The 22,093-nt window shown below is 34.9% G+C and overlaps 1 protein-coding gene across 50 annotated transcripts in view; it reads right to left on the bottom strand.

The window, feature by feature from the left end:
* RIMS2 (regulating synaptic membrane exocytosis 2) overlaps positions 1–22,093 on the bottom strand; it is a 552,349-nt gene that overhangs the window by 124,595 nt on the left and 405,661 nt on the right. For 36 of the 50 annotated variants that reach the window (XM_059042501.2, XM_059042509.2, XM_059042507.2 and 33 more), the window contains one exon: positions 4,664–4,836. The exons of 13 other annotated variants lie outside the window; for them this stretch is intronic. In XM_059042501.2, coding sequence (XP_058898484.1) covers positions 4,664–4,836 — 173 coding nt within the window. Of the gene's footprint in view, positions 1–3,523; positions 3,776–4,663; positions 4,837–22,093 lie in introns of all 50 variants that reach the window. One more of the 50 variants, XM_059042500.2, reaches the window with a different exon arrangement.

The raw sequence follows: 22,093 nt of genomic DNA, 5'->3' as shown, positions 1-22,093 counted from the left end.
AACATTTCTATTAAAAGGAAAGCTGGGTAATACAAAAATATGAGAGGATCTGAGAAGCAGGCAATCTGTTCAGGCTCGGTATATCTTATTTGGTTATCTACAAAAATTTATAGATAACGAGTTTCTTGAATTATTTTTTCTTTTGTCTTATATGCCCAGAACAGAACCTGGGGGAATGGATGAGTAATTTGATCACAAAGCTGCCAAATGTTGTTGTTTTTTTTTTTTTTGTTTTTTTTGTTTTTTTTTTTTTTTGTGGTACGTGGGCCTCTCCCATTGCGGAGCACAGGCTCCGGACGCGCAGGCTCAGCGGCCATGGCTCACGGGCCCAGCCGCTCCGCGGCATGTGGGATCTTCCCAGACCGGGGCACGAACCCGTGTCCCCTGCATCGGCAGGCGGATTCTCAACCACTGCGCCACCAGGGAAGCCCGATGTTGTTGGTTTTGACAAGCTATACTGTTCAATATTTGTTTTTCTATCTTCCACTGCAGAGTTACTTAAGATCTCCACTTCTTGTGCCAAATTCTTTCATCAAATATCCTTATGAATTAGTTTAGGTTTCTTGATGAAATATTCTGGATATGGATCTATCCTTAAACATCCACACAAGTCTAAGAAACTGCTTCACCCTCAGGCTTAGAAGTTTAGAAATGCTTCATTTCACCTCTACCCCCCAGTTCATAGTATATATTGCCTGACAAATTTTCTAAATAAATATTGGTTGAACGAATGATTTCTCCTTACATCTGAACACTTTTATTCTGGGCCAGCCTACCACATATATATGGTATGTAATCAGCAAATGTAGATAGGTATAAAATTTAAAGCATACCTATGTACACAGAGTGAGAACAATATTTTAAATGGTAAATATAATTTTGGATTTTCTAGAAATGATTACCAAATAATAATTAATGGTAGGGGGCATTTAACCAGGCTAATATACATGTGTGGAAATATAAATAGCTAAATGTGAATGTATTATTTATTAACCAACTTTGAAAAAATATTATATTCAAATATTTAATGGACCTTTTTTTGAATTTACTTTTTGCTATTCATTTCCTACTCGTACATTCAGAAGACTTACTTTAATAGACTTACTATAACACAAACAACGTAATTCTGTGCCACACAATGAGACACAATTACTGCAATGAAAACAGCAACTAAAATTAATCTGGCTCCTTGTGGTCACTGTGTTAATTTTAAGTGTACCAGCATTGCTATAGATACTTAAACCCTGAAGTCAGAAAAAGATTCTTCCTTTACAAAATTTGGATTACAAGTAAATGTAAATGATGCATTATAGAAAAAGATTATTTCCAATGATGTTGTATAAACACGTAAGTTGTTTTTGGCATTTAAACAATCGATGATTCTGTTCATCAACTACCAAAACGAAATGTTACTGGCAGTACTCAGACATAGCTTCTCTTGGAATAAAGACTGTTCATTTTATTCTGAGAAATGAAAGCAAATTCAAGATCCTGTGCTGCAATAATCAATTAGCAACACCAGCATTTTCTCACAAATAATTGCAGTTGACACTTTTTGCCATCACATGGAATATATGTTCCCTAGAGACATCAGTCTGGCCCCCTAAAGTTTACAGTTGCGAAAGTATTATATAGTTACTCAAGAAGAGTACAATGCCTTGATGACTCATTGCTAGGAATATACTATCTTTCCCTTTCCTGTGTAAAATAATGTGGCCTTTTCAAGAAGAAAATGGTGAAGAAAGTAATATTAAAAAATCGAGAACTTAAGGTTATAATCTTCTTCAAACTTCTCCCCACCAAGCCAGATATGCTAACGTAGGCTTTTGGCTCCAGGCAGACACCAAGGGGCTCATGTGTTCTCCTTTACACAGTTTATAGAATGGAAAACACATTAGAGGCTCACATTTTGCTCTGCTTTTGGAAGAAAGGAAACTCTGTGTCTCTTTCCAAGGACACCTTGGAAAGCTTTTCTCTGTGAATTAATGATGAAATGACCCTATGCCAAACAAACCAGAAAAATGGCCTTCATTAATAAGGTAATGTAATTATCAAAAGTTAGATAAACAACGAGATAGCCGTGAAATTACTAGTTTAGACTTGAATCACAAAATATGCCTAATTTAAGATTTACTTTTAGGTTTCGTGTCTGTTACATAGAAACCTTCACAGATCACAGATATAGTTAAATATACCAATCTGAGACAGAAAGTGAAGTGTCATAGAATTAGACCACTGAATTGTATACCCGGGGGTAAACATTCATTCCAATTATCTTTCTCATTTTTTTTTGTTTTTTGCGGTACGCGGGCCTCTCACTGTCGTGGCCTCTCCCATTCCGAAGCACAGGCTCCGGACGCGCAGGCTCAGCGGCCACGGCTCACGGGCCCAGCCGCTCCACGGCATGTGGGATCTTCCCGAACCGGGACACGAATCCGCGTCCCCTGAATCGGCAGGCAGACTCTCAACCACTGCGCCACCAGGGAAGCCCTATCTTTCTCATTAACTCTGAGTAAAGCACAAACTGACATTGGATTTAGATACAATAAAGCAAAATTTGGCTTACAATCGGGGTGAGTATTATGCCAGGTGCATACTAGCACAAAATCAAGGTCTGGACGGATTACTAGAAAACCAAAGTCCTCCAAAATGCACATGATTTGCAATTCTCAGTCTCAGAGAAATGTAACTAGGCAGATCTCATCTCCCCAGGCAGAAGGATGGAGTGTACTGCGGACTTGTGCTGACATGACTTTCAGTACAGCACTGTAAAGATGGCTTCATACTTACTTAGTGCATTGTGTTATGAAAATGAAAACATAGTTGTTGTTATGCCTTGCTGATTATGTTTCTTCCCTTTTCCCCTGTTCAAAGCTCCTTCTCTGGCAGTTTCTCTAGCTGAATGAATTTCTAGAGGGGGCTAAGCCAACATGTCTGCCTTCTAATAAGCCCTAAAGCCTCTATCTTCTCAGAGTATCAAAGAGCATTGTTCCTACTCCACAATCTTCCTCAGGAATCAGAACTGCACTAGAGCCCACCAGATAACTATGACGAGGCAAGGAACTTGCTTTTTTCTTTATTCAGAGACAGAAGAAAGCTTACTTTTTGCCACCTATTTTGCCATTCATTTAAAAAGTTCTAGTATATAATATTTTTTATAGTGCAGGCTACATTTTTTCAGTCCCTTCAGAACCTCATTTTAAAGGTTTGACTCTACAAATGAGGAAGATATACAGTAATACATGCTAAAAAAACTAAAGGGAAATTTACCTTTGATCCACCTAGTCAAAAAGAACTTGAAAACCCAATTAAATCAGACTCTCAGAGCTATGGTATACAAATTAAAGACTGTTTAATAAATCAGTCTGTTAGGTAATAATCTGCTAACATTAATTAGTTCCATTAGAAGCTAAATAGATAAAACACAAGAAAATAAACCAAATGTAAATGGCAAAATAGTTCTTAAGAGTAGGAGAAAGGACATTACTAATTGGAAATATCTACGAAAATGAGCAAATTTTACCTGTCATCATCTTGCGAGAATTGCTTTTGCAAATCCTCTTTATTCCACTGTTCTTTTTCTTTCCCTTGTTCAGGTATATCTTGTGTTTTTTCCTCGTCTCCTGATTCTCTGTTTTTCTCCTTATTACGTGTTTTTGTAATCTCTTTCCCTTTCTCATTCTCATTAATTCTTTCTTCCTTTACCTCTTCCTCCTCATGAACTATCTCTTCATGCTTATTCCCTTCTTGCCCTCCCTCTTCTATTCCCTTTGGCCTTTTGAAAGCAACATAAATTGAAGGCATGCAAATAAACACAAAAGAGAAAGAAAACGTCAAGAAAAAATGCATACAAAATTATATAGAAAAGTAATGATAACTACTAAAATATAAACAAAAATGACATCTTTTAAGCATTGAAAACTTCTTCTCCAGTGTACCCCAGAGAAGCACTGTGTAAGCAACACTTAAATCATAATTGTTTTTAAGTCATATTTTCCTGTTACAAAGTTGCATGGAAAAAAGTTGCGGTCTTTGCATTATTGTTTTTTTTTGATCCAATAGGAGTAAAAAAAGACTAATTTAGCTCAGGTGTCCATAAAGTCTATAGGTTGGGTGATAAATGAAAATTATACTAACAAACATACATTACATTTATAAATTTTTTTGAGAAACTGAGAACTTTTTCCACGCATTTATAAAAAGTTTCAAGAGGATGGGAGAGCACCTTACTAAAAAAGTAATGTTCTTATGTTTTCTGAATTATTAAAATGTATTCAGCTAGGAAAAATTCCCTCTAAAATATGATTTTTCATATGCCTTAGAATTTAAAAAATTCAGATCTTCACTTAACCATCACTTTAATTTCAGTAAAGATATAATAACAGAATTACTTTTTAAATAGCAAACATGAAAAAATAGCTAATGATATTATTTCAAATAATCTAGTAAGAAAATAGTTATAAGTTCTGTAAAACTTTTCTGTGCAAGAAGTTTGAAATGGAGACCAAAATATAATTAAAAGTAATCTGTACAGAAGTTCTTATTGTCTTAATGATATATATTAACCTTTTAGAAGTAAAAGATTTTACATTTACCCAAAGAAAAATAAAGACCTTCTAAAATATATTTAGAGGAATTTCCTGCTTAAAGTCCCCTTACTCACCTGATTTTCTTATTTCCTCTTGGCCGTTCTGATTGGACAGACATGTAGCTTGTGCTGCTGAAACGAGAAGCACTACTAGTCCTTGAAACCGCAGATATATCACTTACATCACTGTCCGAAGATTTAGTGGAAATATTATCTGCCCCTCTATGAGGATCCCATCCTGATCGATACTGTTAACACAGATTGACAAATACGCAGAAGTTGTCAGTATTACCACACAAAGCAATTATTCGCTTCTCCTATTTCAGCACTTTAATTGTCCACAGAGGATACTGCAAAACCCCACTCAGTTGCATATAAAACAAAAGTGAATGGCAATTATCCTAAAAGAAAAATTCAGTTTATATGAAACCCTTGTTTTTAGCAATGACAATTAGAGAATTTTTACCACACCCCAATGAAGACGATTAAAACAGTTTCACAACAGGAATGGCCTCAGGGAAGAACATTTAGGTAAAATCTAGGAAATAAACATTTGGCTTCATATTAGGAAGAAAAATTTTTTTTATTTCTGAATAAAATTTGAAAAAACAAGTATGATGAAGTTGCCATTGTAACTTATAAAAAGCAATTTTAGTAGCATCAATTTTCTCTTTAATCCATTATGCTTCACTGAAAACCTAGAGATAATGTAAAATCTAATTATTAAAACACTAACTTTTTAAAGAAAAGCCAAGAGAAAAGAGAAAGTTTAATTTCTGAATGGTTGCTGGAATTTTGATGAATCCTAGAAGTACTAGAAAAAAAAATCGTTATTATTTACAATAGTTCAAACTTTCTGGAATTGAAATAATCAGATGGTCATCTGGCACAGCCAGGGTGCAGGGTGTTCTGGGTGTTCAAATATTCTGATAAATTGAAAACCTTCATAAATGCTTTATGTTAATGACATGTGGAATGTAAAAAAGAATAGGTTTTGAAGTTTGAAAAATGTGGAGTAAGGAAAACTTGCTAGCTGGGTAAACTTGAGCAGATTATTTCACCTTTAAAACACTGTTTATAAAATAATAGGGAAAATAATATCTTCCTTGCAGGGCTGTTTTGAAAATTAGAAATAATACATGTGTGGTATCTGGTATAATATAAAATAATGCAGCCATTATTATTACTGTATGATTACTACCTGATGGCTATTACTAGGTTAAGAGACTATCTGCTAATAGATTTTTTTTTGTAAATATGCTCTTAAACATAATGGTGAAAAATCCTTACTTGGTCAATTTCACAATGGAGATCTTTTAAATCATAGATATGGTAAATTTCATAAAGCATTAGAAAGATGATCTTATATAAACCGTTTACTGTGACTTGAATAATCATTACCCTAATAAATAGTTCTGTATGAACAACAATTCACTGAAAATATTAGCTAGATATAAACATTTTGGTAAGCCAAGTTGAATGGCAGTAGGCTGTAGTGTAAACATTAGATCAGATTCAAATGAGCTGTTTTTTTTCCCCCAGGATCTCCCAGTATCTTTTTGTGTATTTTTGAGTTAATAACTGATCATTTTCTTTAAATGTAAAATATAAGAATTATTTTGAAGGCTACACAAAATTTTAATAATCAAATCCTTAATCTAGAAATATATATTTATATTAGGTGAGATATGGCCTTTCTTAATCCACTCTAACTTTCGATTTTGTTGGAATTCTCAATTATCAAAAAAAAAATACAGTTAAATTCTTCAAAAAGTTATTGCCTTTTTTTCAGGAAATATCTATGTAAATAGAACTGTTATGTTTGATTTTAAAAGGAAGACTATTTATTTACAGTGGATTTATTTGGAGAACATTTAGTCCATGGTATTTTTTTCAAACTAAAGTCATTTTAAAATATCAAAAACAATTTACTTTAAATGACAATGTCTTCAGCCATTGCCTAGAGTAGCATTTCAGTGGATGGATCCAATATTATCTATGTTAACCATTATATTTTAAATATATATATATAATATATATACACATATATAGCCAGTATATACTGGCTAGCATAGATAATGTGGGATATATGTATTTTTTTCCATATTTATTAAAAGTAAATTTGATCTCAAGTTGAGACACAAATGGAAGTAATTTCCATTTTCAGACATTTCATATATATATGAAAAATGGATGTTTCAAGAAATTTTTCAAAATTATTAAATTGTTCCCAATACTACACTGTATTGGGAGAACTTTATCTTACTCATTCTTAGAATTTATAATAAAAAGGAGAAGCATATTGCTATTTATGTCTTTAAAAATAATTTACCATTGAATAGAAAAGCAGTTTTGGTATTATATTTTTTTCTTTGCTTTTGCTCATGGGATTACTAGATCACCTAAATGCAAATGAAAAGCCACAACTCTTAACTTCAGGGAGTACTAAGGGTAAATGTAATCATGAAAAGCACATGCTCTGGAGTGAGACTGAATCATTGGTATAAATCTTGGCTATATAAATTATTAGGTTTGTGATCCTGAGTTCCAGTTTTTTATCTGTTAAAATGTGGACAACAATCATACCCAACTCCTAGGTTTGCTGCAAGGATTAAATAAAATAATGTACATAAAGCACTTAGCACAATATTGGCCACATAAGAAGTGTTTAATAAATGACAAATGATGACAATGATGATCATGATGATTAGATAGTAGCTGAATACTGGCTTAGTATCAATTCCAGGAATATATTTACCAAAAGAAATATTAGGTAAAATACCCAAGAGTAAATTTATTATTTTAAGACTGCTCTAAGCTATAATAAAAATGTAACTATTTCTATATATATCTAAGAGACACATTTCAGAAAATATATTTGTAAAGCAAAATAAAACATTAAATCCAACTTTTCCCCTAGTATGTTCTCAGGCCTCACCTTCCCATTTGGACAGGTTCATTCATATCCCATCGCCTCATAGGGAACTACTGATTCTCAACTGCAGGATAAGGAATAGATTTATCTCGGCAGGAAATATATGACACTTCTTGGCTGACACAGAAGATGCCTCATTTTTAATATTTGCTTCTGGTACTTTATCCTAATATCCAAAGCCACCTGGTACCTGTGTATCCCATTTCTTCCTGATTGGTTCTTTTCTGATTTTCTTTGCCTTCATTTCTGAATCTTAACTGCTTTTTGACTTTTGTATTTCAGTAGTTAGGATTCTGACTTTGCCTATTCTAGCCTTTGTCTTTTCAGGTCATCATGACTTTTGATCCTGTTGCTATGATTCATAGGTACATACAGGCTAGCCTAAGGCTTAAGATTTCTTTTTTTTAAACACACATGGTATATATACATTGCACATATCTTTGCCTAAGACCTCTCACATAATCTAGTTTGCTGAGGTAAAATTTTGGATATGAAAAATTTAAGGAAAGATAAGATTCCACATACTATAGTTTTAAGCCTTTATATAATTCATCACATGCTACCTCTTGTTATAGGTGTGTGTGTGTGTGTGTGTGTGTCTGTGTCTGTGTCTGTGTGTGTGTGAGTGTATTCATATTTATTGGTAGTTTTCAAACCTTCTATTAGAATAAAAGCTCCAAAAAGCCAGAACAATATCTTCCTTATCCTTGTAAGTCTCTTAGCACCTAAGAGTCAAAGATTTAATTTAATTTAAACTCGGAGGTTTAGCTTTTGTACCAGTAAGATAAGGATAAATTTCATTTTAAGGATTCTTGTGAGGAGTAAGAGAAATAATATATTCAAAATACCCAATCGTGTGCTTAGCGCATAGCAGCTGCTCATTTCCAACACCGAAAGCAGCGGGTCATAAATAGACACTGAATGGAATAGTTTAAATAAAGAAAAACTACAAATTAGCTAAAAGCTCTAGTTTGATGATGATTTTGTTGTCTACCTAAGGCTTGTACCAAATGCATTTTTCTGTCTATTTCTAACATGTTTACCTTCGGGATATAGCTCAGGCTTCCATTAAGAATAGACACATGATTAACAGAATGAGAAATTTGTAAAGTGAGAAATAATGGGAAAAAAGTTTTAAAAGTAAAACTTCAGAGGAACATATTTTGGATGCATTTAGATTATAGCATCTTCAAGTATATAATTCACAAAAAAACCCAAATCAAAGTTATAAATGACCTACTATGGGAGTTTACTTTTTAAATGGTTCATTCTTTTTGCTTTTCCTAAAGTATGAAAAACAAAAGTTATATAATTTAACAGTGAGACAGAAGCAGCTAAATTATTATTATACCAAGGTAATGAGTTACAAATGTGAATAAGTTCATTTATTTAGGAAATGCCTGGTATGGTTTTGGCACTATCCAATAAATGTTTTAAACAATCAGCATCTATTAGTTTCCAGCTGACATGAACAATGGATGATGTGCTCATCATTATCTTTACTGCATAGGGTCACAGGACCTCAGCTGAAAACTGTGCTGACTGGAGATCATTAAAGTCTTGGACGACAGTGAGGGAGCTTTGCCCGACAACATTTTGATATTTTGTACATTTCTATTAAGCAGATAATGACGCAGAAAAATTTACGGGAAATTATTATTCTCCGGGATGTTCCAGACTCTACAGTTCTTAAGTGGCCTGGAAAAGTTAATGTTCTCCCTATTTATCTAACATTAGTGGAAAGTAACAGTACATCAGCAGAGCTCTATTGCAAGGAAAGTTATTAACAAAATTTTATAATAATATTCCTGAGAAAAAAGTAAACTCAGATTTCTAAAATAAAATTTTCATTTTCTCCTATATACTCACTTCAAGTTCTTAGATTAAGTAATTTCCTAGTTTGAATTCTCTACAGAATCTCAGCAACTCAGGTCATTTGAGCTTTGTACATGAACTTCTTTGAGATGTCCTTAAGCATTGCTTGTCTTCAATTTATTGATTCTCACCATAAAACTGCGATTTAGTGTCTAAAACTCTAGTCCAAGAATTGGTTATGGCAAAATACTGGGAAGCAAGAAAGCCCACATTTGAAGAAAAAAATTTTAGGCCATCAAGAAGTACTTGGAGGAATATTTACATCATATTCAGAGAGAAAACATGAGTAGATCGAAAAGTAGGAAAAAATTGGGGCAAACATAATCTTTGGAAGATAAGAGAGAGGCTGAATTTTGGGCCAGGGCTCGTGGTATCAGTCTGGCGGGTCTAGATGAGAAAAGAATAGAGCAGAGGCAGTCCTGGCACTGTGGTAAATGAAACAATCATAAGAGCAAGAAGATGCTCTCATTTTCATCATCTTATTTTTATTCCATATAATAATTCAAAGAGAGTAGAAGTTGTGTTTTGTTAGCAGCACAACTGTAGGTACTCGCTTTTTGAGGAGCTATTTCTACATGATTTTTTCCTCTGTCCTAGCCAAAGTTCTTACCATTGTCTGATTTGAATGCTGCACTGTGCAAAAATCTGCTTGTCAACAGATAATTTTCTTTAGATAGGACTCCTAAAGAAGGTATTTTGTGTTAAGTTCTCCACTTTGGAGGGAGAAGACAGTGAGAAAAGGCCACAGAAAACTGAGGGTTAATTTAAGATTTAGTTTTGTAAACAGTATCCTGCAAATGAACTCCCAGATGGAAAACTCTTTAATTCCTTCAAAGAGAATTAATCACTGCCTTGAGTATTCCTAAACTACTTTATTTATGCCTTTCTTATACTTTTATCATGTCTCTTTCTCAGTCTCTGTCTCTCTCTTATCTATCATCTGTCATCTATCTATCTATCATCTATTTATCTACCATCTATCAATCCTGCTACCATCTATCTATCCTGCTAAATTCCTTGAGGATAATTACTGTCATACTTATTTTAGTATTCCCATTATCTAGATCAGTAGTGCCTGACTAGAAACTCAATGAATGTTTAATGAATAGAAATGAGTGGAATGGTCGTTTTATCTGGGCTATATACTGAGGTATTATGTCCAGTATGAAGTACCAAATCAGAGTATAAACTACTGTAATGATAGCTGAATAGAGTTGAGTCACTTAATCCTTTCATTCTCTGTGATGGGTATAGATAGGAAGTGGCATGCTTATACGTATTTAACAACCAGCTATCCAAAAGGAAAAAGTTCTGATTTACAGAGTTGGCTCATTTCTGAAGGCTAAATACTCCCACTGTGGTTGATTTCAAGTTACCAAATGGTCACCGAATGCAGAGTTGGTGCATACCACCAGGGGCGGGGGCTTAGAAATAAATGCATTATTTGTAGGACTCACAAAGACTTGTTAGGAGAAAAGATCTACGGGACAACAAGATATCATATCTGCAAATTACTCATCTTGTGAAAGATGGAACAGTAACAGCTTAAGATAAAAAAACACAGTTGCAGACAGAGTAGCCATTAGCTTGGAGGCAAAGACTTACTAAAGAGCCACTGTCTCTTGGTCTGAAGGAAATTTGTAAGTTTCCTGGAGAATTTGTAGAGGAGGAATTAATGCTAGTAGTCAATGATGACTTTCTCAAAGGCTTGGCTCTGTGGGAACTCTGTGTCTCTTAGTAATTAGCTGTTCAAGGAACCTCATCCTTTACTTACTTCCATTGATTCCTCACAATTTTCAGAGATGGAAAGACCAGTTCTGCGATGAAATCCTAGGTTTAGAAATCTCAGGTAGCTGCAGAGCTTGTGCTTTTGCCTTTAACAAATGCATTTACTATTTTCCTTCTCAGGATCCTTAACTCTTCCCCCATTCTCATGTATCATTTACTAGAACGGTTCTCAAAAAACAAACAAGCAATACCAAAAACGTCCTAATTTATCAGCCAGTAGTGGCTTCTTTCTTGATTTTGCTATTACATCTAATATTGTTGAAGCCCTCTCTTTTCCTGAAACTTTTCCATAATGGCTTCTCAGATAATGTAACTCATGGTTTCTCCCCTATCTCTCTAACTATTTCTTTTTTAAAAATTGTATTTATTTAATTTATTTATTTTGGGCTGCATTGGGTCTTTGTTGCTGCATGTGCGGGCTCTCTCCAGTTGCGGCGAGCAGGGGCTACTCTTCATTGCAGTGCACAGGCTTCTCATTGCGGTGGCTTCTCTTACTGCGGACCATGGGCTCTAGGCACGTGGGCCTCAGTAGTTGTGGCACGTGGGCTCAGTAGTTGTGGCTCACAGGCTCTAGGTGGGCAGGCTCAGTAGCTGTGGCACAGGGATTTAGTTGCTCGGCGGCATGTGGGATCTTCCCGGACCAGGGCTGGAACCCGTGTCCCCTGCATTGGCAGGCGGATTCTCAACCACTGCGCCACCAGGGAAGCCCGCTCATATGCTTTTATAACTCTGATTAAGCTCTCCCTCTGCCTGATATGTCCTTCATGTCATGTCTTATTCTACAATGTATTCCCAGATTTCTTCAAGCCAAATGAATATTTCTCTTTTTATTTTTCCTTTGCATGATTTACTTGTATTGTACTACTTAACACGGCCTACTTTGTATGAGCACTACTTTTTGTGCATGTGTTTCCTTAATTCCATTATGAACTCTTAGACTGGAAGGATTATGCCTGCCTGCTTCCTCCTCTCCTCCCTCCCTCCTCTTTCTTTTTTCCATTTCTTCCTGCCTTTATCCCTTTCTTCCTTTATTCCTTCCTCATTCACTTAGTCCTCCATTTTATTATTATTTATTTGATTGTTTTTCTGGTAATTTTTATTCTTTTAATGTTGCAGAACCAGAATCCAGACTTAAAGCTGATCAGCTTCAGAGATACCTGTGGTATGCAGTTCTGAGTAGCAGGAAAGAGAATATCACTAAATGTCCCCCGAGATAACAAAATACGTTCAGATATTAAAAAAAGAGGACTCATATAACGATCCTTTATTTGGCACTGAAACGTATTTTTAGTTATTCACTCGTCACTGAGTCATTCAAAAAGATCACAGTATTTTAAAGCTGAAAATGACTTCAGAGAGGATGTAATCTACCTTCCTCATTTTATGGATGAGAAAATTGAGAGAAATAAGTTAAATGAATTAACTAAGCTTATACAATTAACTTGTTAATATTAAAGTCATTCTATTTCTTTTCATCAAAATAAATTGTGAACCATAAATTCATGTTTAATGGGATACTAGGCAGCATATTTAGAACCTAAGCCATTTCTTTTTAAAATATTCACATATAGTTTTCTTCTTTAAAATATTTTCTTCCTTTTCTGAAATTTGAAAACTATATAAAATGACATGTATAATCAGAATACAAAACCAGCATGGAAATAACATAACTATACTACTTATAACTAGATATGGATGAATTTTAAACAAGTGAGATATTTAAATAATTAAAAAAAGACGAACTAGGGGCTTCCCTGGTGGCGCAGTGGTTAAGAATCTGCCTGCCAATGCAGGGGACACGGGTTCGTGCCCTGGTCTGGGAAGATCCCACATGCCGCGGAGCAACTAAGCCCGTGAGCCACAACTACTGAGCATGTGCATCTGGAGCCTGTGCTCCGCAACGGGAGAGGCCATGGCAGCGAGAGGCCCGCGCGCACCGCGATGAAGAGTGGCCCCCGCTCGCTGCAACTGGAGAAAGCCCTCGCACAGAAACGAAGACCCAACACAGCCAAAAATAAATAAATAAATGAATTTAAAAAAACAAAAACAAACAAAAAAAACCTGAACTTAAAAAAAATACGAACTAACCTATATAAAAAGACATTTAATGTCATTTTGAAATAACACTTTCATATTCCATCTAAAATTCCGATGATTTTTCTTTTTGGCAGAAAGTGAAAATGGGCTTGAGAAGTAACATGTTCTTACATGACTGACCCTGAAGACTGTTAGCCTTGAGAGTATTCCTGGTCATGAAAATGACCTAAGAAGGGTCAATCATAAAATCATAGCCATTTTCTTTGTTAGTCAGAAAGTTGTATTGAATGGTGGGTTTTGGTTCATCTATCAGAATCGAGTTCAACTGTAAAGTTTTTGTTATTACTCCTACCTCACTTGTTATAATAAATAATAAAAACAGCTACCATAACTGGGCTTTCCCATGTGCCAAGCTGAGCTCTGTACTCTTTTACATACAATATTGCTGCCTCCTGAAATTATCACCAGCCAAAAGTTCCTTCTCTCATAAGAGATATATTCCAAGGTTAGCTATATTATTTCCAGTCTGGAGTATTATTTTACAATTTTCAAAGTTGATGATGTAGAAATAATCAAAATTCCATGTTTAGGAAGATATTAGTAAATTAATTTTGCTAATAAATAATATCTGTAATCCTTCCAACTGAAGAAAAGTTACAACTAATTTTTGTGCTCATGAGCAAAGCTAGTACATAATAAAAAGTAGATATGTTCAAATTATAATTAGCCAAATTAAATTGAAATTATAGATGTGGAAGACTCCATGCTGCCCTCCTAGTTGACTGATTGCCTTAACTGACTAAAGGTTTTGACTTAAGTCTCAATTCAAACTTAGTTATCAATTATTTCATGTGAAGTATGAAGCAAAAACATTATACACATACATTTATTCTATAAATCGTAATTATTATACCATAAGTTAATTATAAAATCTGTAGATTCAATCATTTGTGAGAATACATTGAGTAGAGAGCCTGACACTGATCAGAGATTACTGAATCAATAATGAGACAACACTAGATAAAGGAAATGAAATACAGAAGATCTAGTTCAAACCTAATTTTAAGGATTAAGCTACAAGGGGCTTCCCTGGTGGCGCAGTGGTTGAGAATCTGCCTGCTAATGCAGGGGACACGGGTTCGAGCCCTGATCTGGCAGGATCCCACAGGCCGCAGAGCAACTAGGCCCGTGAGCCACAACTACTGAGCCTGCGCGTCTGGAGCCTGTGCTCCACAACAAGAGAGGCCGCGACAGTGAGAGGCCCGCGCACCGCGATGAAGAGTGGCCCCCGCTTGCCGCGACTAGAGAAAATCCTCGCACAGAAACGAAGACCCAACACAGCCATAAATAAATAAGTAAATAAATAAACTCCTATCCCCAACATCTTCTAAAAAAAAAAAAAAGATTAAGCTACAAGATTAAATGATTTGCTTAATTAATGATGAGGCTGCCTAAAACCCAAGTGTTAATATATAATGATGTTTTTCAGTGTGGCCTCCAAACTACCATATATTTGTGGAGCACTTTATAGATAACACAGAATTTGTACACAGAAAAAAGTTGGGTTGTGAAGAACTATTGGGCAATGTATCCAAAGTCTTATCACATAAGTGGCAGAATCAAAATTAGAACCTAAGTCTTCCAATTCTTTCTGAGTATTCTTTCTATTATGATTAACTCTAGACAGAAACCAATAGTCATATGTCCATTAGAAAATTTGTTTTAGACTCTTGGGTAATAACCTACCCATACTCTCTCCAGAAGTTCATATCTTGTCCTTACTTGCCCCTGGAGAGACTACAAAGATGAATAAACTATATCCCCATTCTCAAGAAGTGTGAAGTTTAATAAAAAGGTAAGAAACAAGCAAATAAGCACCACATAAGACAGAATATATGTATTTTAGGAAGTGATAAATGTCATGGTTGGTTCAGAGGGTTTATATGTTTTCACATCTCTGTTGTCTTGAATATTCTTATATTTGTAATTTTTATATGGCTATACTTAATCCTTTAAAATTATATGAAATTTGAGTTGGAAAGAATGTTTCTGCATTATTTATCACATTTTCTTCCTTCCTCCTTCCTCTTATCCTCCTTGATTCTATAAAGCAAGATCTCTCACCCTTCAGTGACCCATTACATTCATTCCTTGTATCCCCCAAAGGGCGCTCTAGTTGTTAGCAAACCAGCAACCCTGCAGGCTTAATGAAAGCAAAGGTGAATGCATAAATATCTATTTTTGCTGGAGGTAAAAGAAAAATGTTTCCCTTGTGTGTTCTTAGGAAATATATAGGAAGAAATTATGCTCTTGGCAATAGCAGCTGTTGTCCATAGACTGACCCTTTGACCAGAGAGTAGCTAGATGCAATTTATTTAAAGATCTTTCTTTTGTTAGTTTTTAGCAACATTATATTTACTAAAAAGAGAGAAATTACAATTTCTTCTGTAATTTTATAGTGTTCTACAACATGTAAGTTGCTGTCCCAGTCATCTCAAATGACTTCTTCATAATTAAAAAATATCTTTCTTATATTTCCTGACCTGACATGTGGTTTTCCTGGCCTGATATGTGATTATATAGTATGAGGTAGCAATTCACAAATATAATGTAAAGAAAGAAGACACATGCTTGAATGTCTGGCTAAGAAAAACATATTTAAATTTAAATGTGGTTTTATAACTATGAAAAGTAATTTTTAAAATGAACTTGCCAACACAAAAATATTTCATCTCCTAGGATGTGAGAAGGTAGTTGGAGAAATAGAGAAAGTAAACACAATTTTAAAAAAATCAAAAAGTTTGAAACAAAATAGCTATAGTTAGTTGCCTAAAAATACATATTTACATTATAATCAAATATGCTTTCATAATGCATTAAGGTGTTAAACTAAAAGACCATTAACTACTTTGTATAGGTATGTTATAGCTGAACTGTATATCCCCCAAATTCATATGTTGTAGTGCTAACTTCTACTACCTCAGAATGTGACTGTTTTGGAGGTAAGGCCTTTAAAGAAGTAATTAAGGTAAAATGGGTCACACTGGTGGGCCTTAATCTAATATGACTGGTGTCCTTACAAGAAGAGGAGATTGGAACATGGACACACACAGACGGATGACCCTGTGAGGCCATAGCAAGAGGCTGGCGAACTCCAAGCCAAGGAGAGAGGTCTCAGAAGAAACCAAACCTGCCAACATTTGATCTTGGAATTCTAGCCTCCAGACTGTGAGAAAATTAATTTCTGTTGTTTAAGCAACCTAATCTGTGGCATTTTGTTATGACAGCCCTAGAAAATATTATGAAAAAAGAAGCCTACAGTTAGAAACTTTTATATTCAAAGATTAGTCACAGATAAAACTATAAAATTTCTAAAATTCCATTAAAATGATCTACTATTAAGTTTGTAACTGTGGGTCTGTTACATAAAGTGAGGTATGTTTGTACATGTGAGACAAGGAAGAAACAAATAGTTGTTGCTTCCATCAGCTAAAATATGGAGGAGAGGAATTCTCCTTTGGCTCAGAGCTTTAAGATATGTGTGTGTGCATATCATAGATTTAGATAAATTATGTGTAAATTTAATCTTATCTCTCTCTATGTTTAAGTTAAATTTGAAGTACATCCCAGCTGGCTAAAGAGTAGACATGGCAAGAATGATCATTTGTGGTAGATAAACATTTGACTAACCTGATAAAAATGAGACAACCCAAATCACTTTTTAACTTTTTAGATTACATTAGTTTTTACACTTTTCCTCCCTTTCCACCCACCTATTTTTTAGGATTACCTTAAAGATATACTAATCTGTATCTAGTAGATTTTTGCTGGCAACAGAAATAGACCTGGTAAGAGCAGGGTGTCTGTTGAAAATGATTTCTCTTTTGCTCTTTCTTCTCCATCATCATCACCATCACCATCCCACCATCATCATATGACAGCTCACATTTACTTATTCCTTATTATATTCCAAACTCTGTTTGAGTTATACATAACATATAAATAGACTTAATCTTGAAAACAATCCTATGAGGTAGGTACTATTATTAGCATACTGTGCTAATTTTGCTAAAGAACGTGGAGCTATCTTATTGCAGGGTTATAAAGAAATGAACACAACAATAGAGAAAATTGACAAAGTAGAATGGACGTTTAGAGAAATGGCAGGTTTCAGTGAAGAAATCCAGGTGCAGCCACTGCCATTCTCCCTGGCATCTTCATCAGTAAGTGATTAGATTTCTTGACTAGTTTGGAATGGAAACTATGAGGAGGTGCTCTTAATTCTGATTTTTTAAAAATGAAACCATTCTGCTGGATATCTGGCTAGACTAAGCCTAGCAGGATTTTTTTTGAAAATCTGAATCATACTTCTGTTCATAAAACAGTTGAACTGCTTATTCCAAGAAAGGATGCTTCATTACTTCCCACAGGACTTCTTAACCTACTCCTTGAAGACCTTGCAGGGTAGAGATCGGGTTACTAAGATCATTCCTATTAGAATTCTCTTGCTCTATATATCACATGATTCCATCTAACACTGGCACAATGGTGTCTGTTTCATGAGAATACCAGGTTCTCTGGGTAGCTTGATAATCAACGATGGAGCAGCTCTTCCTCCAGCGCACACCAGACGCAGCTCAACTGTACTATTATTGGGCTGTTATATGCTACCAGAAACTGAACTTTTCTGCTTATCCAAAAAGAAAATCTCCTAGCATTTTATATCAATCACTGCTATAAAATTTTATCTTTCATTTCTTCACTTTCAATAACTACATGTATTTCCACGTATCATCTTAGTGATTTGTACAAGGTCACCTAATGTACATTTTAAAATTCACTTTTTATAAATTTAGTTTTTCAGTTTTCAGATCCATTTATGTCACTGCTCTTAAAGAGTATTTCTTTTTAAATACCCATACCCATAGCCATATGCCTACCTGTTAATCAGCTTTCCAAGAGCCAGGCTCATTGAATGTCAACCTTGATAACATCATTTCTTAATTTCAGTAATTTAGTTTGTAATTTCTCATCATATGTTATGTTCCAGGCTCTTTTTATTTATTTATTTATTTTTTTGCGGTATGCGGGCCTCTCACTGCTGTGGCCTCTCCGGTTGCGGAGCACAGGCTCCAGACGCGCAGGCTCAGCGGCCATGGCTCACGGGCCCAGCCTCTCTGCGGCATGCGGGATCTTCCCGGACCGGGGCACGAACCTGCATCCCCTGCATCGGCAGGCGGACTCTCATCCACTGCGCCACCAGGGAAGCCCCCTCTTTTTATTTTTTTATCTCCATATTCTTTGAAGATTCATAAATTCTTTCCCCCTAAATTTGATCTCTGCTGCTTCAGTCTCTTTATTTGAGAATAAAGGGAACATTCAATGATATCTGAGTTACACTAAAATCCTTTTCATCAGTTCAGTTATTTCTTTACCATTTCTTTTCAACCTTATCGTATTCATTTCTGGTGCCTATGGCACATTTGCTGTTATTATAAAAAAATAATAACAAATATCTGCACCATTTATTAAGCATTTTGCTAAATGCTAAACCATGTATATACATTATCTCATTTCCTCCTAATCATTGCTGTATGAAGTAGATCTCAAAGCCCTTTTTAATAAAGAAACTGAGAGTAAGAGGTTAACCTACCGAAAGTCACCCAGGTGGAGTTTGCTTGTCTCCAGGCTGTGTTCTCATCTCCTACACTGTACTCAAGTACTGCTGCCATATTTTAGTGATATTAGAGTCTTAAAGTACTCCTGACTCACAAACACCAAACTTACAAGCAGCCCATAGATACCACTCCTCACCAGCCCCAACCTGTCTCCCCTCTTCTGGTCCCTACTGCTTGTGTTTTGAAAGTCAATTTAAAACACTGAAGGCTGGCCTTAAATGTGTATTCTCAGTGTTGAGAAGAGAGTAAGCTCTAATTAAGGGAACAGTTTAGTTAACAACGGTGATCTACTTGCCAAAAATACTTTGCCTTTAAAAGTCTGAATTTTTTTTTATATTGATACTGCCTACAGCTCCATCGTGTGAGGTTTATTTGTATTTACAGACCTTTAAAAAAAAAAAAAACTATCTCTGTTGTGTAGTTCATATTATAATGTAAGTTACATTAGTGGGATTGCTTTCTTCCTAATATGTCTCTTTGAAATCAGTGAATGGATTCTTACAAGACAAGAAGCCTGGAAGAAAAGGTGACAAGTGCCCAGGATCAGGTATGTACAAAGAATGGAGAAAAACTCTTTTTTTTCCTTTCTTTTGCTGTGCTGTGCTCCACTCCCAGAACACTGACTCAGTCTATTAGATTGCAGGTTAAATGGATTAATATGAACTTCTGGTCCACATTTGAAAAGTTCTGTGACATTTATGGGCTATCTTACTTAATTCTAGAGTGATAAATAAGAAAACAGATTACAAGTGTTACAATAGGGGTAAAATATTTTTGTGATAATTTTGTCGGAACATTACCAACAAAAAGGAACATTTTTTTCTACAGAGAAATAAGCTTTGAGTTCCAAATAAACATGGTATCAATAAACTGTGTAACTTCTCTGTTGAAATCTTTTAAAAAATATCCTCCAAGTTCATTTAAAAACATTAAATATGGCTAATTTAAAAAGCAAACATCATATACTTATTATCAAATTCTCCATATTAATTTTCAGATATACCTACATTGTTTATCAATTATTGCTAATTATTGTAATTATGTAACTCATGGAAGGGTAGTTGGTCTATGCTGAATTATAATTCACATTGTTAAATGTAATAAACAAATCATGTTTTTCTGAACCAATGAAGAGCAGAGAACATTGGTTTTAAGTTGATCCTTAAATTATGTTGAGAGAAGAATAGATGAATCACATGTAAACTGGGATAAAGACAATGCAATAGGCATGAAAGTGTGCATTGGCTACATAGTTAAATTCTGTTTTGAGGGGAAAAGCCCTGAGAAATCATCCACTGATTAAATAGGAATCATGTCTGCATGTGGTTTTGATGCTTTATTAAATATAGGCTGTCTGCTTACAAATTTCCTCAAATACTTAAAATAAGTTTAGAAAGACAGTAACTTAAATAGGCATTGCTCTGCAGGTACTTTCAAAGTGAATTACTAAGGAGATATTTTATAAATTAGTAAGAATTGTTTACCACTGTCAATGCAGAATGCTTGAAAAATTCAGGGAAGCAATGCCATTTAAAATGTGGAATGTGTAGTTTAAAAAAAAACTTTGCTAACAATTATATTCCATGAAAGCTTCTTAATAGCTTCACTAGAATTTCAGAAATATAGCTCATAAGTATAGCATATGCTCCATAGGCTTTGGATTTAATCTCAGTTATCTCAAAATTGCAAACCAGATTAGCTACAAATAATACTTTCCATGATTTACTGTAAACTTGGGTAGATTACTTAACTTTTCTATGGCTTAGTTCCCTTACCAATTAAATGATTTTTTCATGAATTAGAGTTAATGTAGTAAAGTGCATAGCTCAATAGCAAGTATTTAATTGGCACTTGTTCTCAAACAAGGAAGAAAAGAATGGAAATATAAGGTGAATATCCCTAGTTAAAAAGAGAGGGGATGCAGTTGAAAATTTTAATCTAAATAATTGTTAGTATGGAAATGAATAATAACTAAATCTATACATGCGCTTGACTGAGAAAGAACCCTCTGTAATTTTCTCTTTGATCCATGAGAGAGTTAAGATCAAGGTAGGGATGATAGGCAGATAGATGACCCAGCAGAGACAGTTCCACATCAGGAAATTTGTAGTGGAACAAAATAGAGTCGTGCTTTGGATCCTTTTCAAAAGTTGTACCTTAATGACTTGATTGCATTTTTGGTTAGGCTGAGCACACAACTCCAGCAATAGTGAACAGAATTCTATGTACTTGACTTGACATTCAACAGATAGGATTTGTTAGATACTAGGAGAGGCTTTGTAAAGGAGTCAGATCACATTCTCAGAAGAAAGTCTCCATTTTTAAATGACATCATCCATCACTGGCTTCTGGCTAAAACCCTAAAAAGAGGAAGTCAACTCATTCAGTTACCTGGAAGTAAATTTTACATGCAGCCCACCTTAGAGCAGTGGTTCTCAAACTGTAGTCCACATCACAATCACATGGGAGGCTTTTTAAAACCAGGAACATCACCCCTAGAGTTTTGATTAAGTAGGTCTGGAGGGGGTCAGAGAACTGCATTTCCAAAAGTCCTTGGGTGATGTTGAGGTTATTGGTCTGGGTCTACACGTTGAAAACCACTGCCTTAGAGAATACCTAGGAAATTATATTGCTTAGCATAATAAGTCCTTTGCCAAGACTTAAATTTTTTCTAACCTAAAATAATTGATGTCAACGTTATAAAACTTTGAAGCCTCAGGCATTCTTTAGTATTCCTTTGGTCCATCCCCTTGTAATGAATTTCTGTCAGGTATCCATAACAAGAATCATTGGCATTGCTTCTAAGGAACTTGTTTTTATTGTATGAACAATGTACATCATATGAGTGACCCAGTTTCCTTTTCTGCCTTTGCTGCTTGTGAGGAAGCTCACAGTCAAAATGTAAGCCCCACATGTAGCAGGTGTATAGGATCTCACACTATGCATTTTGTTCACAAGCTTTACTTCTGGCGTTACCTTGTTTTTTCTTGACCTCATTTTCCCTTGATACTCATTTCTTCATTGACGATATTATTGAGAGTATTTTATGTATTTTTAAGAATCATCTACATTCCTTCCTGAAGTATAGTGGGATATAAACAAACAAAACAAATATGTGTTATCTTATGTTTATGGAAGCTTTAATATCCTATTTTATCAGGACTTCATGCCTTGGTCTTTGGATTATATAAT

This window comes from Kogia breviceps, chromosome 17 (genome assembly GCF_026419965.1).
Source record: "Kogia breviceps isolate mKogBre1 chromosome 17, mKogBre1 haplotype 1, whole genome shotgun sequence".
Taxonomy (NCBI): domain Eukaryota; kingdom Metazoa; phylum Chordata; class Mammalia; order Artiodactyla; family Physeteridae; genus Kogia; species Kogia breviceps.
The sequence above is the reverse complement of the archived record's forward strand: the minus strand, read 5'-3'. Positions and strand labels throughout refer to the sequence as shown.